Here is an 18,232-nt window from a genome sequence, read left to right on the forward strand (position 1 = left end):
TGAAGTTCAAGTTGCAAGGGAATTAAAGACTGACCCACAAGGTTTCTTTCGGGTATATAGGAGTAAGATTAGAAAGTCAGCTCACTGACATTGACAAGGAACTGTCTATGAGCTTTAACAAGTATTTCCTCTCAGTTTTTACAATGGAAGATATTTGCAAAATTTGAGAAATAAAAAATTATATAGGTCAGGATGAAAATAAATTATGCATGATCAGAATCACTAGTGACATTGTTCTCAGACAGTTAGATAAATTAAAACAAATCACCTGGTCTTGATAAACTGTTCTCAAGGGTTATAAGGAATTTAATTAAGAAGGAACTTAACAAACCATTAGCTAATATTTTCAACATATCACTACAAACTGGCATGGTACTGGATAAGTGGAAAATAGCAAATGTGATACCTATCTACAAAGCAGGAAACAGGGTGTTAACTGCAAATTATAGACCAATTAGCCTAACCTCCATCGTTGGGAAAAATTGATGGAATCGATAATTGCTGAGGCTATTTGAAGCCACCTTAACCCCTAAACGGTTCAAACGTATATATACGTTCTGTCGCGTAGCGCCCCAAACGTATATATACGTTTTCTTTGTCAGTCATTCAACATTGCCACAATAAGCCCGAGTCACCTAGACATGAGAGAATGGATGTGCGCACCCACTGTGCGCCATATTAAAATAATTGGGGACACCTGGGTACCATATGTTCTTTTTTCCTATTAAAAAAAAAAAACGATTTTTTTCTCAAAAAATTTGGGGCGCTACGTGAGTGAACGTATATACGTTTGGACCGTTTAAGGGTTAAAAGACAAATTGATTAATGAATCTCAGCATGGTTTTACATAGACAACAGTGCATTAGTGTTCGCAATAAAGCTAACAGAATCCTTGGCTTCATATCAAGAAGTGTAAATAATAGAAGCCCTCAGGTTGTTCCTCAACTCTATATATATATATCGTTGGTTAGGCCTCATTTAGATTATGCTGCAGAATGGATATAAATGCATTGGAAAACGTACAAAGGAGGATGACAAAGTTGATCTCATGTATCAGAAATCGTCCCTATGAGGATAGACTGAGGGCCCTAAATCTGCACTCTCTAGAAAGGCATAGAATTAGGGAGGATATGATTGAGGTGTATACATGGAAAACAGGAATTAATAAAGGGGATGTAAATAGCATGCTAAAAATATCTAGCATAGACAAGATTTGCAGCAATGGCTTTAAGTTGGAAAAATTCAGATTCAGGAAGGATATAGGAAAGCACTGGTTTGGAAATAGAGTTGTGGATGAGTGAAACAAACTCCCGAGTACCGTCATAGAAGCTAAGACGTTTAGTTTTAAAAATTGGTTAGATAAATACACGAGTGGGTATAGGTGGGTGTGAGTTGAACCTGACCAGCTTGTGCTCCTTCCTTAGTGAATGAGACCTGACCTGACTACCTTAACCCTTTCAGGGTCGAGAGGCCTTCTCCTAAACTCGTTCTCAGGGTGGAAAATTTTTTGGAAAAAAAAAAATAGTTTTTTCTTATGAAATGATAGAGAGTATTTTCCTGATCATAATGACACCAAAAGTATGAAATTTGATGGAAAACTTGCAGACTTATGCTCTCGCGAAGTTAGCGGTCTCGACGATGTTGACGCATCGGCGATTTTGCCCACTTTGAGCCCTGTTTGCGGCCAATTTCCGTGTACTAGTCGACAAAAATCATATCTGTTTTGCTAGAACTCCGTTTTTTCTATCGACTGAGTACAAGAAACCACCCATTTACCAATTTCAAGTATCCAATAAAGTGGCCAGAATATGGCAATTTTGCCAATTTCACACAAATTTCAGAAGATGCCAATTTCCAAATAGGGTCCAGAATAAGCAAGACAAACATTCCTGGCACTAAAGTAACATTTTCTCTGTTCATTAGTCATGTCCCCAGGCCCCCTCTTACATCTCTTTTGCTTTCCACTTTGAATTTTTATTCTCTCAAAAAATAGAAGATTTACTGTTATACAGACTACTGCATTAGTGTAGAAATGGTATAAATAACATCAGTGCATTTGTGAAAGTATATTAGACTCACCAGTTGACATGTATTGGACACTTGGCATGATTTGTTTACTTTTGAAATTTGGTAAAAATCTAACATTTCTGCTACTTTGAGCTCAATTTCAAGGTACTTTTCATTATGAAACCAGTCAAAATCATCTCAATTTCTGTAATATGTCTTCCATTCTATAAAATGAAACCAGGAAAACTAGAATACAACCATAAATACCATACGAAAATACACTGCAAAGTCGCTGTTTTAAACTAAAAACACGGTCGGAGTTTTTTTTTCTCATTATGCACTGTGCTGCAGGATTTTTTTTATACTGTGCACACTGACCACATAGACCCATTCTTTCATATGTAGGCCTACCAGCTTTCTCTCACTTAAGTTTAAAGGCGCTAGAATTTAGGCATTCTAGTACGTTAATAACCCTGGTGCGTAAGCCGTACTAGTACGTCGGAAACCCTGAAAGGGTTAAGGCAATTGATTAAGCCAGTGGGTGAATTGGTCTGCCTTGCATAGGCCAGTAGGCCTGCTGCAGTGTTCCTTATGTTCTTATAGGGGCATTCCTCCCTTATGATATTGTGTAAATGGAGTTCCACACTGGAGGTTGTTGAGGAAAGTAGAGGCACATGAAATAGGAGGCAGAAATTCTTTCCTGACTGGAGGCATGGTTGACAGGCAACAGAGAGCTTGCATAAATTGGAGAGAACTCAGGGTGGAACATGTCACAAGTGGTGTTCCACCGCTTGGGCCTCTTGTTTTCACAATGTATACATAAATGATATAGAAGAGGGAATTAACCCTTTAAGGGTCCAGACCCCTGATCTGAGATTTGTCTACAGGGTCCAAGAATTTAAAAAAAAATATATATTTTTTCTCATGAAATGGTTGAGAATCTTTTCCTTTTCGTACAAAAAAGTATGAAATTTGATGGAATCTGACAAAATGACTATTGCATCAGTGCTATTTACATGTCGGTGATTTTGCACACTTTGAGTGCTATTTTAGGCTAATTACATTGTTCCAGTCAACCAAATAATTGTACATTTTGCTAGCATGTCTTCTATTTTATCGATTGAGCACAAGAAACTGCCTAATCAACTATGTATTTCAACTACCCAAGAGTGATCAATAATTGGTAATATAGTAAATTCCACACAAACTTTAAAATACAGTGGACCCCCGCATAGCGACCTAAATCCGTGCAAGAGGGCTGGTTGTTATGCGAAATGTTCGGTATGCGAATGAATTTTCTCCATAAGAAATAATGGAAATCAAATTAATCCGTGCAAGACACCCAAAAGTGTGAAAAAAAAATTTTTACCACATGAAATATACATTTTCCTACACACAAAGAGAAGGATACATGCACAATAGTAGAGTAGTACATGCACAATATATATTGTGCATGTACTACTCTACTAAATGAAGAATAAATGACACTTACCTTTATTGAAGATGCAGCAATGACTGATGAGACAGTGTGTCCTGGGAGTGCCTTTTCCTCCTGAGTACTGTAGGTCCTGTTTGGCATTTTCTTCCAGAACAGGCCTTATCACACTGTGTATGCCACTACGATTCTTAAATCTCTCAAACCAACCTTTGCTGGCTTTAAATTCACCAATATGAGCACTAGTTCCAGGCATTTTTCCCTGTTCACCTGGGTGTTAGTCGACTGGTGTGGGTTGCATCCTGGGAGACAAGATTAAGGACCCCAATGGAAATACGTTAGACAGTCTTCGATGACACTGACTTTTTTGGGTTATCCTGGGTGGCAAATCCTCTGGGGTTAATTGTTTCTTGGTATTCTCAATAAGCCACACCAACAACGGTGCTACAGCAGCAGCAGCAGCAGCTGACGGTGGTACAGCAGCAACAGACGATGCTACAGCAGCAACAGACGATGCTACAGCAGCAACAGACGATGCTACAGCAGCAGCAGACGATGCTACAGCAGCAACAGACGATGCTACAGCAGCAGCAGACGATGCTACAGCAGCAACAGACAATGCTACAGCAGCAGCAGACGATGCTACAGCAGCAGCAGACGATGCTACAGCAGCAGCAGACGATGCTACAGCAGCAACAGACGATGCTACAGCAGCAGCAGACGATGCTACAGCAGCAGCAGACGATGCTACAGCAGCAGCAGACGATGCTACAGCAGCAGCAGACAATGCTACAGCAGCAGCAGCAGCTGACGGTGGTACAACAGCAGCAGCAGCTGACAGTGCAGCAGCAGCTGATGGTGGTACAGCAGCAGCAGCAGCTGTACCACCAATAGTAGCGATGGTTGATTGGGGTTTATTATACAACCTGGCCAGCTCGGAGACACGCACTCCACTTTCATACTTATCAATGATCTTTTTCTTCATCTCTATAGTAATTCTCACCCTTATTGCTGTAGGGTTGGCACTAGAAGCTTTCTTGGGGCCCATGGTCACTTATTTTCCAGAAAAAATCACCAAAAACACTGTAATAATACGAAATGTTCCGATTGTATGCTTGGATGTTACCGCGGAGGCTGGCTGGTAAACAATGCCACCGGCGGAACATGTGAGCGTGGCTCAGGCCGCACATTGGACGCGTCTCGGACGAAGGGCGGTGAGCGGGTTTTTGGGCGGTATGCAAGGCAAAATTTTTGCGATCAAAGCGTCCGGTATGCGGATTGTACGGTATGCGATGCGTACGGTATGCGGGGGTCCACTGTATTCCTATTTCAAAATACGGTCCAGAATAAATAATGCAGGCATTCCTGGCTCTAAAATAATATTTCTTCTGTTCATTAGTTACATTCCCACTCTTTACACATGAATTCCATTTTGATTTTTAATTCACACCAAGAATTTTTATTCACACAAAAAAATAGAAGATTTACTCTTATGAAATATTGTAATAATTGTATAAATAATATTAGTGCCATTGTGAATGCATATTAGACCCACCAGTAATGTTATTTGTTTACTCTTGAACATCAGCCAAAATCGAACATTTCCCCTACAATGAGCTCAGTTTCAAGCTATTTTCAGTTCTAAAACCAATCAAAATCATCTCTTTCTTTAATATATCTTCCATTCTATCAAATGAGACCAAGAAACTGTAAAATATGAAAATATGAAATACGAAAATACACCGCAGTCGCCGTTTTAAACCAAAAACACGGTCGCAGTTTTTTCTCATTATGCACTGCGTGCTGCAGGATTTTTTTTATGTGGTGTACACTTACCATATACCCATTCTCTCATATCTAGTCCCAAATTTACCTCACAGCTTGTCTGAGTGAGCTGAGCTCATGCTATAGAACAAGGGCACAGACCCTCAGGTAGTTAACAGTGATATAAGCAAATTTGCCATTGACATGAATTCTGATGAGGACATTAGAGTTCTACAGGAAGATCTGTATAGGTTGATTCAGTGGTCAGAGAAGTAGCAGATGCAGTTTAATATAGACAGATGTAAAGTTCTAAGCCTGGGAAAGAGAACCATGACACTAATAGACTTATATTATTAAGTCTCAATTACTCTGAATGTAAAAAAGATTTAGGAGTTGTTGTTAGCATTAATCTAAAGCCAAGACGACAACATGCAAGCATGTGCAGTAAAGCTAATAAGAGTTCTTGGCTTCACATCAAGAATTATAAATAACAGGAGTCCTCAGGTTATACTTTTGTTATATATATTCTTGGTAAAACCTCATTTAGATTATGCCGTGCAGTTCTGGTCACCATATTACAGATTGGACATAAATGCACTGGAAAACATAAAGAAAAGGATGACAAAGTTAATCCCATGTATCAGAAATCTTTCCAGTGAGGATACACTAAATAGGGCACTGAATGTCCACGCTCTAGAAATGTGTAGAATTAGAGGGGATATGACTGAGGTGTATAAATATAAGACAGTAATAAGTAAAAGGGATATAAATAGTGTAATAAAAATATCTAACCAGGACTCACAGCATTGGGTTCTAGTTGGAAAAATTTAGATTTAGAGAGGATATAGGAAAGCACTGGTTTGGTAATAGAGTTGTGGATGAGTGGAACAAACTCCCAAGTAGTGTCATTGAAGCTAAATCTTGAGTAGCTTTAAAAATAGGTTAAACAAGTACAGGAGTGGAACAGTAGGCCTGCTGCAGTGCTCCTTTTTTATGTTCTTACGAATCCAGTTAGTCCACATACTTGAGGCTGTATTAATGGTCCACATTAATGCAGTGTTGTACTATAGTTACTAGTAATAACTGAAAGTTACAAATCTTCACATATTTGCAGAAAACACACCAGAAGCTGGCAGATGAGAAGCAGCTACACTTGGTGGAGTTCCGTAAAGAGAATTTAAATTTTCCTAAGGTGGTTGCAACACCCCAGTCTGGCAAAGTTCGCACCCAGGAGGAAATACCCAACAATGAAGAACTCGATTTTACTCAGGTCAGTTGGTGTTCTCTGTTTCCAGGTATAGACATTTTTGTATGATATATCTTGTACATACTGCAGTGTAGCTCTTGTGATAAGGCTGTATTTTTTTTTATGATTTGGAGACCCCAAAAAAGTTGTTTGCCATTTTTTGGGGGGTCCAAAAAATGTACCCCTACTTTTCCCATAATTTTTTTTTTATTAACGCACTGGCCGATTCCCACCAAGGCAGGGTGGCCCGAAAAAGAAAAACTTTCACCATCATTCACTCCATCACTGTCTTGCCAGAAGGGTGCTTTACACTCCAGTTTTTAAACTGCAACATTAACACCCCTCCTTCAGAGTGCAGGCACTGTACTTCCCATCTCCAGGACTCAAGTCCAGCCTGCTGGTTTCCCTGAATCCCTTCATAAATGTTACTTTGCTCACACTCCAATAGCACGTCGAGTATTAAAAGCCATTTGTCTCCATTCACTCCTATCAAACACGCTCACGCATGCCTGCTGGAAATCCAAGCCCCTTGCACACAAAACCTCCTTTACCCCCTCCCTCCAACCTTTCCTAGGCCGACCCCTACCCCGCCTTCCTTCCACTACAGACTGATACACTCTTGAAGTCATTCTGTTTCGCTCCATTCTCTCTACATGTCCGAACCACCTCAACAACCCTTCCTCAGCCCTCTGGACAACAGTTTCGGTAATCCCGCACCTCCTCCTAACTTCCAAACTACGAATTCTCTGCATTATACTCACACCACACATTGCCCTCAGACATGACATCTCCACTGCCTCCAGCCTTCTCCTTGCTGCAACATTCATCACCCATGCTTCACACCCATATAAGAGCGTTGGTAAAACTATGCTCTCATGCATTCCCCTCTTTGCCTCCAAGGACAAAGTTCTTTGTCTCCACAGACTCCTAAGTGCACCACTCACCCTTTTTCCCTCATCAATTCTATGATTCACCTCATCTTTCATAGACCCATCCACTGACACGTCCACTCCCAAATATCTGAATACATTCACCTCCTCCATACTCTCTCCCTCCAATCTGATATCCAGTCTTTCATCACCTAATCATTTTGTTATCCTCATAACCTTACTCTTTCCTGTATTCACTTTTAATTTTCTTCTTTTACATACCCTACCAAATTCATCCACCAACCTCTGCAACTTCTCTTCAGAATCTCCCAAGAGCACAGTTTCATCAGCAAAGAGCAGCTGTGACAACTCCCACTTTATGTGCAATTCTTTATCTTTTAACTCCATGCCTCTTGCCAAGACCCCTCGCATTTACTTCTCTTACAACCCCATCTATAAATATATTAAACAACCACGGTGACATCACACATCCTTGTCTAAGGCATACTTTTACTGGGAAATAATCTCCCCATTTCCTATATACTGTAACTTGAGCCTCACTATCCTCGTAAAAAATCTTCACTGCCTTCAGTAACCTACCTCCTACACCATACACCTGCAACATCTGCCACATTGCCCCCCTATCCACCCTGTCATACGCCTTTTCCAAATACTGTTCACTTATATGTTTCAGTAGGTAGTAGGTTGGTAGACAGCAACCATCCAGGGAGGTACTACCGTCCTGCCAAGTGAGTGTAAAACGAAAGCCTGTAATTGTTTTACATGATGGTAGGATTGCTGATGTCTTTTGTCTGTCTCATAAATATGCAAGATTACAGGCATGTCTTGCTACTTCTACTTACACTTAGGTCACACTACACATACATGTACACATTTATTTATACACACTCATCTGAGTTTTCTTTGATTTTATCTTAATAGTTCTTGGTCTTATTACTTTTCCTTTTATATCCATGGGGAAGTGGAATAAGAATCTTTCCTCCGTAAGCCATGCGTGTTGTAAAAGTCAACTAAAATGCCGGGAACAATGGGCTAGTAACCCCTTTTCCTGTAAAGATTACTAAAAAGAATAAGAAGAAAATTGTTTTCTTTCTTTTTTGGGTCACCCTGCCTCGGTGGGAGACGGCCGACTTGTTGAAAAAAAAAAAAAAAAAAAAATTATATGTTTCATTGTAAACACCTGGTCCACACACCCCCTACCTTTCCTAAAGCCTCCTTGTTCATCTGCTATCCTATTCTCCGTCTTACTCTTAATTCTTTCAATAATAAATCTACCATACACTTTACCAGGTATACTCAACAGACTTATCCCCCTATAATTTTTGCACTCTCTTTTGTCCCCTTTGCCTTCATACAAAGGAACTATGCATGCTCTCTGCCAGTCCCTAGGTACCTTACCCTCTTCCATACATTTATTAAATAATTGCACCAACCACTCCAAAACTATATCCCCACCTGCTTTTAACATTTCTATCTTTATCCCATCAATCCCGGCTGCCTTACCCCCTTTCATTTTACCTACTGCCTCACGAACTACCCCCATACTCACAACTGGCTCTTCCTCACTCCTACAAGATGTTATTCCTCCTTGCCCTATACACGAAATCACAGCTTCCCTATCTTCATCAACATTTAACAATTCCTCAAAATATTCCCTCCATCTTCCCAATACCTCTATCTCTCCATTTAATAACTCTCCTCCCCTATTTTTAACTGACAAATCCATTTGTTCTCTAGGCTTCCTTAACTTGTTAATCTCACTCCAAAACTTTTTCTTATTTTCAACAAAATTTGTTGATAACATCTCACCCACTCTCTCATTTGCTCTCTTTTTACATTGCTTCACCACTCTCTTAACCTCTCTTTTTCTCCATATACTCTTCCCTCCTTGCATCACTTCTACTTTGTAAAAACTTCTCATATGCTAACTTTTTCCCTTACTACTCTTTACATCATCATTCCACCAATCGCTCCACTTTCCTGTAACCACAAACTTCTGCTGAACACTCTAACACTACATTTTTAAACCTACCCCATACCTATTCGACCCCATTGCCTATGCTCTCATTAGCCCATCTATCCTCCAATAACTGTTTATATCTTACCCTAACTGCCTCCTCTTTTAGTTTATAAACCTTCACCACTCTCTTCCCTGATGCTTCTATTCTCCTTGTATCCCATCTACCTTTTACTCTCAGTGTAGCTACAACTAAAAAGTGATCTGATATATCTGTGGCCCCTCTATAAACATATACATCCTGAAGTCTACTGAACAGTCTTTTATCTACCAATACATAATCCAACAAACTACATACTGTCATTTTGCCCTACATCATATCTTGTATACTTATTTATCCTCTGTTCCTTAAAATATGTATTACCTATAACTAAACCCCTTTCTATACAAAGTTCAAAGGGCTCCCTTTATCATTTACACCTGGCACCCCAAACTTACCTACCTCACCCTCTCTAAAAGTTTCTCCTACTTTAGCATACAGGTCCCCTACCACAATTACTCTTTCACTTGGTTCAAAGGTTCCTATACATTCACTTAACATCTCCCAAAATCTCTCTCTTTCCTCTACATTCCTCTCTTCTCCAGGTGCATACACGCTTATTATGACCCACTTTTCGCATCCAACCTTTACTTTAATCCACATAATTCTTGAATTTACAAATTCATATTCTCTTTTCTCCTTCCATAACTGATCCTTCAACATTACTGCTACCCCTTCCTTTGCTCTAACTCTCTCAGATACTCCAGATTTAATCCCATTTATTTCCCCCCACCAAAATTCCCCTACCCCCATCAGCTTCGTTTCGCTTAGGGCCAGGACATCCAACTTCTTTTCATTCATAACATCAGCAATCATCTGTTTCTTGTCATCTGCACTACATCCACGCACATTCAAGCATCCCAGTTTTATAAAGTTTTTCTTCTCTTTTTTAGTAAATGTCTACAGGAGAAGGGGTTACTAGCTCATACGACACGCATGGCTTATTAAGGAAAGATTCTTTTCCACTTTCCCATGGACAATAGAAGAACTGAAGAAGAACAAAAGCTATTTAGAAAAAAAGAGAAAAACCTAGATGTTCATTTTTGTCTTGGGCACAGTTTTCAAGAACGTAACTACAGTGTTAATCGACAGTCAATTGTATGTCAAATGTGTCGGTCAGTTGTCAAGATAACTTCTCTCATCACATGTCTGAAACATACTAAGACAGGAAGAGAGATCATCTTAAGAGTGGTCAACTAAAGCACCCCATAAGCGTGGGGAAATGAAGCAACATAAGCATTGAGATAAAGCAACCTCTGTTGCCTTTACTCTGACGATGCATCTAACATCCAGCACACCACCTATGCCACCCAATCACATGACCTTGTATAGATAATAATATTTTTTTTTTTAACAAGTCGGCCGTCTCCCACCAAGGCAGGGTGACCCAAAAAGAAAATACTTTCATCATCATTCAACACTTTCACTTCACTCACACATAATCACTGTTTTTGCAGAGGTGCTCAGAATACAACAGTTTAGAAGTATATACGTATAAAGATACACAACATATCCCTCCAAACTGCCAATATCCCAAACCCCTCCTTTAAAGTGCAGGCATTGTACTTCCCATTTCCAGGACTCAAGTCCGGCTATATAAACTAACCGTTTTCCCTGAATCCCTTCACTAAATATTACCCTGCTCACACTCCAACTGCTAACACGCTCATGCACGCTAAACCGACAAGGGTCATGCAGCATATAGAATGTATGGCATTTATGGATTTGGAAAAGGCGTATGACAGGGTGGATAGGGGGGCAATGTGGCAGATGTTGCAAGTGTATGGTGTAGGAGGTAGGTTACTGAAAGCAGTGAAGAGTTTTTACGAGGATAGTGAGGCTCAAGTTAGAGTATGTAGGAAAGAGGGGAATTTTTTCCCAGTAAAAGTAGGCCTTAGACAAGGATGTGTGATGTCACCGTGGTTGTTTAATATATTTATAGATGGGGTTGTAAGAGAAGTAAATGCGAGGGTCTTGGCAAGAGGCGTGGAGTTAAAAGATAAAGAATCACACACAAAGTGGGAGTTGTCACAGCTGCTCTTTGCTGATGACACTGTGCTCTTGGGAGATTCTGAAGAGAAGTTGCAGAGATTGGTGGATGAATTTGGTAGGGTGTGCAAAAGAAGAAAATTAAAGGTGAATACAGGAAAGAGTAAGGTTATGAGGATAACAAAAAGATTAGGTGATGAAAGATTGAATATCAGATTGGAGGGAGAGAGTATGGAGGAGGTGAACGTATTCAGATATTTGGGAGTGGACGTGTCAGCGGATGGGTCTATGAAAGATGAGGTGAATCATAGAATTGATGAGGGAAAAAGAGTGAGTGGTGCACTTAGGAGTCTGTGGAGACAAAGAACTTTGTCCTTGGAGGCAAAGAGGGGAATGTATGAGAGTATAGTTTTACCAACGCTCTTATATGGGTGTGAAGCGTGGGTGATGAATGTTGCAGCGAGGAGAAGGCTGGAGGCAGTGGAGATGTCATGTCTGAGGGCAATGTGTGGTGTGAATATAATGCAGAGAATTCGTAGTTTGGAAGTTAGGAGGAGGTGCGGGATTACCAAAACTGTTGTCCAGAGGGCTGAGGAAGGGTTGTTGAGGTGGTTCGGACATGTAGAGAGAATGGAGCGAAACAGAATGACTTCAAGAGTGTATCAGTCTGTAGTGGAAGGAAGGCGGGGTAGGGGTCGGCCTAGGAAGGGTTGGAGGGAGGGGGTAAAGGAGGTTTTGTGTGCGAGGGGCTTGGACTTCCAGCAGGCATGCGTGAGCGTGTTTGATAGGAGTGAATGGAGACAAATGGTTTTTAATACTTGACGTGCTGTTGGAGTGTGAGCAAAGTAACATTTATGAAGGGATTCAGGGAAACCGGCAGGCCGGACTTGAGTCCTGGAGATGGGAAGTACAGTGCCTGCACTCTGAAGGAGGGGTGTTAATGTTGCAGTTTAAAAACTGTAGTGTAAAGCACCCTTCTGGCAAGACAGTGATGGAGTGAATGATGGTGAAAGTTTTTCTTTTTCGGGCCACCCTGCCTTGGTGGGAATCGGCCGGTGTGATAATAATAAAATAATAAAATTAATAAGTATATGTACATGGTATACAGGCCTAGCTGACATCAGAGACATACTACTATATAGAAAGCCCCTTGTTATGCTGAGCATTTTGAGCAAATTAGGTTAGTTTTGTCCCGGGATGCGACCCACACCAGTCGACTAACACCCAGGTACCCATTTTAAAGTGATGGGTGAACAGGAACAGGGACAGCAGGTATCTTATGGAAACACGTCCCTAATGTTTTCCAGCCATATCGGAGGAGATTCAAACTCTGGACCACAGTGTGTGAGCCGAGTGCTCTAGCGATCGAGCTATGGGATACCAGTATTACAAGATATCACACTCATATTGCATACTGCAGTTCATTCCTTCACTAATGAATTAACAGTCATGTAACAGACAAATCAGAATTTGCCTGTGCATGGGAAATCTTAGCCCTAATATTTGATGATATTCGTAATAATAATAGCCAACAATGATACCACTGATAATTTTAATAATCATGGTAATAGTTATAACAGTGATATTAACTGAGCCTGGGGTTTGACAACAGTCTGTTCGGTGATTTTTTACATACTTTATATTTTTGTGTCCACCTGACACTACCATATCTACTCTTGAAGTTGTGCATTAAGTTACTCTACCACTACCTCAAGCAAATTATTCCATATTTCAACCAGCTGTGAGTAAAAAAGTTTCTACATTCATTATGGTTGAGCTGGGTCTTCAGCTTCCATCAGTGTCACCTTAATCCATCTTAGTTCATGGACCCATTCTACTTTCTTAGTGTGGGGGGATATGGTGTATGTATGCTTTTTATTACTTTGTGCGTTTGTGAGAGAATGAAATTTTTTGTTAGATTACAGTATGTAATGTTTTTGTTGCAGCACATAATGGATGGAAAGGTGCAATTGGTGAAAAAGAAGTACCCTGCACCATATGAAAAGTTGCCAAGCTATGAAATATACCTGAAGAAGTATGCCAGACGTCGCAACCACCAGAAGGTGAGGCAGACAATTGTTAGTCAACCACCAGACAGTGAGGCATTTTGATCATGCAACTTTAGGTTGACTGATCAGTGTGCTTTAGGTTCTTCAATATTGCCACATTCTTCAGTTAATATTCTGCCTGGCCCAAGGCCAGGTATATTAAATGTATTAAAATAATCTACATTACTATTTATTGTGCAGCTGTATTATCTACACCTGTATTTTCTCCCATGGCAGACTGGTCTGAAACACTCCCACGAAGGGAAGCCAAGGCCGGGCCACCTCTTAGAAAAGGCCTGGGCCAGGTGATTGTACCAGTGAATCTACTACCTACCCGCTTATATTTATTTTATTTTTTTTTCCACACTGAGGCAAGGTGACCCAAAAAAAAACAAAAAGAAAGAAAAAAACTTTCATCATCATTCAACACTTTCACCATCACCATACATAATCACTGTCTTTGCAGAGGCGCTCAGATACGACAGTTTAGACGTCCCTCCAAACTACCAATATCCTAAACACTAATTATGTTGTGCTATATTTATTTTTCTATCCTTTTTTAATAAGCAGATCACTGCATGATCCTGTTTGTCAATGCATGGGGAAAGATTATTACAGTGTGTGGCATAATTTTCTAGTACAATTAAGTATTGAAGAGTTGGCAGTTTGTTGTGTATCTTTATACATATATGTTTCTAAACTGTTGTATCCTGAGCACCTCTGCAAAAACAGTGATTATGTGTGAGTGAGGTGAAAATGTTGAATGATGATGAAAGTATTTTCTTTTTGGGGATTTTCTTTCTTTTTTGAGTCACCCTGCCTCGGTGGGAGACGGCCGACTTGTTGAGGAGAAAAAAAAAAAAGTTATCACATGATGTATGTAGTTCTCGTAACTAATTATGATTTATTAAATGAATGTTATGTAGATTTAGCTCTGTCTCTTCTGATTAGAAATAAGTCACATTCTTCAGTTTTTACACAACTTAAAATCAAGGCAAAGCTTCCATTGAGGAGAACACATCAGCACTAAAAGTTTCAAGTTAAGTAGAAGAGGCATTTGCTAGTTATTGCACAGAATCCAACAGTATGTTCACCAACACAGTTTAAAACCAAGAAATTTTTCATCCATTTTGTGAGATGACTCAGTCATTAAAGATTGATGCTGTTCACAGTTGTATTTTAATCAGTGGTAAGTCCTAAACCAGTAGGGGTAATACAGTGCCTGTGGAATGAGCTGTATTCATATTCAGTTCAAATAAGGGCAGGATAATTCTAGTTCCTTGGATCAAGAGCTTTCACCAGAATCAAGGCAAAAATAATTTAGTAATGTACTTGGATTCTACCTAGATGATATACCAAGGGTCAACACTCACGTGGCTTCAGTTCATGGCCAGGCATCCTGGTGGATCAGGGTCAGATCAGCCAGGCTGTTACTGCTGGCTTTGTGCAATCCAGTGTATGAACCACAGCCTGACATTTATTGTGTTTTCTGTATACTCATAGCTCCCATGCTTTTCATTGGGGGTATGATGTACCATCTGCCCAGTTGTTTGTTTTTGTAAGGAGGGATTTGGGACTAACCCCTCTAGTATTTGCTAGGTGCAAATTATGATGTATCTTTCTTGCCTGTGTTGCAAGGAGTACAGGTCAAGGGACTTCATACATTCCCAAAAATGAAGGTGCTTGACTGAACCTATATGTGCAGTGTATATTCTCCAGATCTTCAACTTTGCCTGCCTTAAAAGGGGCTGTTAGTATACAGCAGTACTCCAGCCTAGAGAGAACAAGTGGCTTAAAGATCATTGGCTTAGCATCCCTTTTTTTGAAGGGCCTTGTCATTCATCCTATCATTTTTCTCTGCAGTTGTGATAATGAAAGGTGAGATCCTCATACATTATCACTCTTAAGTCCTTCATTTTAGTTTTTTTGCTTTATTGTGTGGTTAGAATTTGCTTTATTCTTCATTCTGTACAGTGTACCCCAGTTTTCGTGCAATTCGGATTTTGACCACTTTTTGGCGAAATTTCCCCCTGGTTTCGTATATGGGCTCAGAAATCGATCGTACCAGACTTGTTCACCTGGGCCACTCATACGTTCGTGACTCACTCTGGGGCACATTAAATGTCTTATTTTACATTAATATAGACATTTTCATTAATCCATCTATGATATTTTCTTCAAAATTATGTAAGAAACACGTTACATAGCATATATACATGCAATGTTTATATGTTATTAAGGGGTCGAGTGGAGGGTAAACATTATATTTTCTCTGGTCCAGCTTCAGAAAAAATGTGTATGAATCTGCATTAGCCAAGTAAATGCCCTTAATGGTACATAAGGCTTTTGTTTACAATTCTCGGCATGAATTATTCATTACTTCTCCCTTTGTTTATGATGGCATCTAGAGGTAGTTGTTAGAAACGATTAAACTCGATGAATATAGTATGTCGATGATAATAATGTGGCTGTAGGCCGCAGTGTATGTAGCTATATGCCTGGGATGTAGTCCCTCTGGGACTACAAATAAATACTACTCGCCAACAAGAGTCTTCAATGAAGGTATGTTCATTTATCATTAAAATTGGTCATTTATATTTATTTCTCATTGTTTTTTGTATGCAAAACTATAGTTATTCTGTATAAAATGTAATTTTTGGGTATCTGAAAGAGGTTAATTACATTTACAATATTTCTTATGGGAAATATTACTTCGGTTTTAGGTCATTTTGGATTTAGGCCAACCTTCTGGAATGGATTAGTTACGAAAACCGGGGTCTACTGTTTTTATTTCCTCAAGTTTTCCATAATAGAGTAACTGAAAATTGTTCACATTGAGCATCATGTTTTCTGTGGCTCATTGTAAGACTTCGTTTATATTTGCTTGGAGATTTACAGTGTCCTCAATGGATGGCACTCATGCAGATTCTGGTGTAATCAGCAAATGGTTTACATACATGTTTATATCAGATATTAGAATGAGGAAAAGCATGTTGATGAGCTTTTTCACTGTGGCAGCCTTTGACTTAACTCTGTTTACTATTACACTTTGCATTTTGTTGGTTAGGAAGCAAAGATTCATCTGCCCAATTTTCCAATTTTTCCTTTGTGTGCTACTACACCATGGTCATGCTTGTTGAAGGGTTGTGCAATGCCTGTGTATACTACAGCTGCATTTTGTTTGTCCTCCAGTGCATCCAAGACCACATTGCAGTGGTCCAGTAGTTGCAAGAGACAGGAGCAACCTCCTCTAAACCCATGCTGCTGTGGGTTGTGCAGCTGTTGAGTATCAAGTAATTGGCAATCTTGCTTCTTAGAACCCTTTCAAAGATTTTTATAATTTAAGATGTTAGTGCTGTCAGTATATAATTCTTTGCTATTGCTTTCCTGCCAACTTTATGGAGTGGGGTTACATCCACTGTCTTCAGCAACTATGCGATAACCCCCCATGTATAGGCTCCCTCTCTGTAGAATACTTAAGATACATGATAGGGTTTTTTTTTTTTTGGAGTAAAATGTACCATCTTGAGATTAAAAGTGGCAAAATGGTATCTACATGCTCCATTAACAATACACAAATGTTGAAATTTTGGAATCTATAAATGGAGGTTTTCTCCAATTATTTTTTTTATTAGCACACTGGCCGATTCCCACCAAGGCAGGGTGGCCCAAAAAAGAAAAACTTTCACCATCATTCACTCCATTACTGTCTTGCCAGAAGGGTGCTTTACACTACAGTTTTTAAACTGCAACATTAACACCCCTCCTTCAGAGTGCAGGCACTGTACTTCCCATCTCCAGGACTCAAGTCCGGCCTGCCGGTTTCCCTGAACCCCTTCATAAATGTTACTTTGCTCACACTCCAACAGCACGTCAAGTATTAAAAACCATTTTTCCCCATTCACTCCTATCAAACACGCTCACGCATGCCCGCTGGAAGTCGAAGCCCCTCGCACACAAAACCTCCTTTACCTCCTCCCTCCAACCTTTCCTAGGCCAACCCCTACCCCGCCTTCCTTCCACTACAGACTGATACACTCCTGAAGTCATTCTGTTTCGCTCCATTCTCTCTACATGTCCGAACCACCTCAACAACCCTTCCTCAGCCCTCTGGACAACAGTTTTGGCAATCCCGCACCTCCTCCTAACTTCCAAACTACGAATTCTCTGCATTATATTCACACCACACATTGCCCTCAGACATGACATCTCCACTGCCTCCAGCCTTCTCCTTGCTGCAACATTCATCACCCATGCTTCACACCCATATAAGAGCATTGGTAAAACTATATTCTCATACATTCCCCTCTTTGCCTCCAAGGACAAAGTTCTTTGTCTCCACAGACTCCTAAGTGCACTGCTCACCCTTTTCCCCTCATCATTTCTATGATTCACCTCATCTTTCAAAGACCCATCTGCTGACACGTCCACTCCCGAATATCTGAATACATTCACCTCTCCCTCCAATTCGATATCCAATCTTTCATCTTTTTGTTATCCTCATAACCTTACTCTTTCCTGTATTCACTTTTAATTTTCTTCTTTTACATACCCTACCAAATTCATCCACCAACCTCTGCAACTTCTCTTCAGAATCTCCCAAGAGCACAGTGTCATCAGCAAAGAGCAACTGACAACTCCCACTTTATGTGTGATTCTTTATCTTTTAACTCCATGCCTCTTGCCAAGACCCTCACATTTACTTCTCTTACAACCCCATCTATAAATATATTAAACAACCATGGTGACATCACACATCCTTGTCTAAGGCCTACTTTTACTGGGAAATAAACTCC

The 18,232-nt window shown here is 40.0% G+C and overlaps 2 protein-coding genes across 3 annotated transcripts in view; one reads left to right on the plus strand and one right to left on the minus strand.

Moving 5' to 3' along the window:
• Positions 1-18,232, minus strand: part of LOC128697282 (zinc finger protein 271-like) — a 193,557-nt gene that overhangs the window by 88,584 nt on the left and 86,741 nt on the right. The gene's annotated exons all lie outside the window — the stretch shown is intronic.
• Positions 1-18,232, plus strand: part of mRpS5 (mitochondrial ribosomal protein S5) — a 54,784-nt gene that overhangs the window by 19,425 nt on the left and 17,127 nt on the right. The window contains exons 7-9 of one of the 2 annotated variants that reach the window (XM_053787329.2): positions 6,321-6,476; positions 13,335-13,451; positions 13,674-14,605. In XM_053787329.2, the coding sequence (XP_053643304.2) occupies positions 6,321-6,476; positions 13,335-13,451; positions 13,674-13,745 (345 nt within the window). In that variant the 3' untranslated portion in view covers positions 13,746-14,605. Of the gene's footprint in view, positions 1-6,320; positions 6,477-13,334; positions 13,452-13,673; positions 14,606-18,232 lie in introns of those variants that run through there. The other variant, XM_070094862.1, reaches the window with a different exon arrangement.

The sequence above is a fragment of the Cherax quadricarinatus genome, chromosome 48 (assembly GCF_038502225.1).
Source record: "Cherax quadricarinatus isolate ZL_2023a chromosome 48, ASM3850222v1, whole genome shotgun sequence".
Taxonomy (NCBI): domain Eukaryota; kingdom Metazoa; phylum Arthropoda; class Malacostraca; order Decapoda; family Parastacidae; genus Cherax; species Cherax quadricarinatus.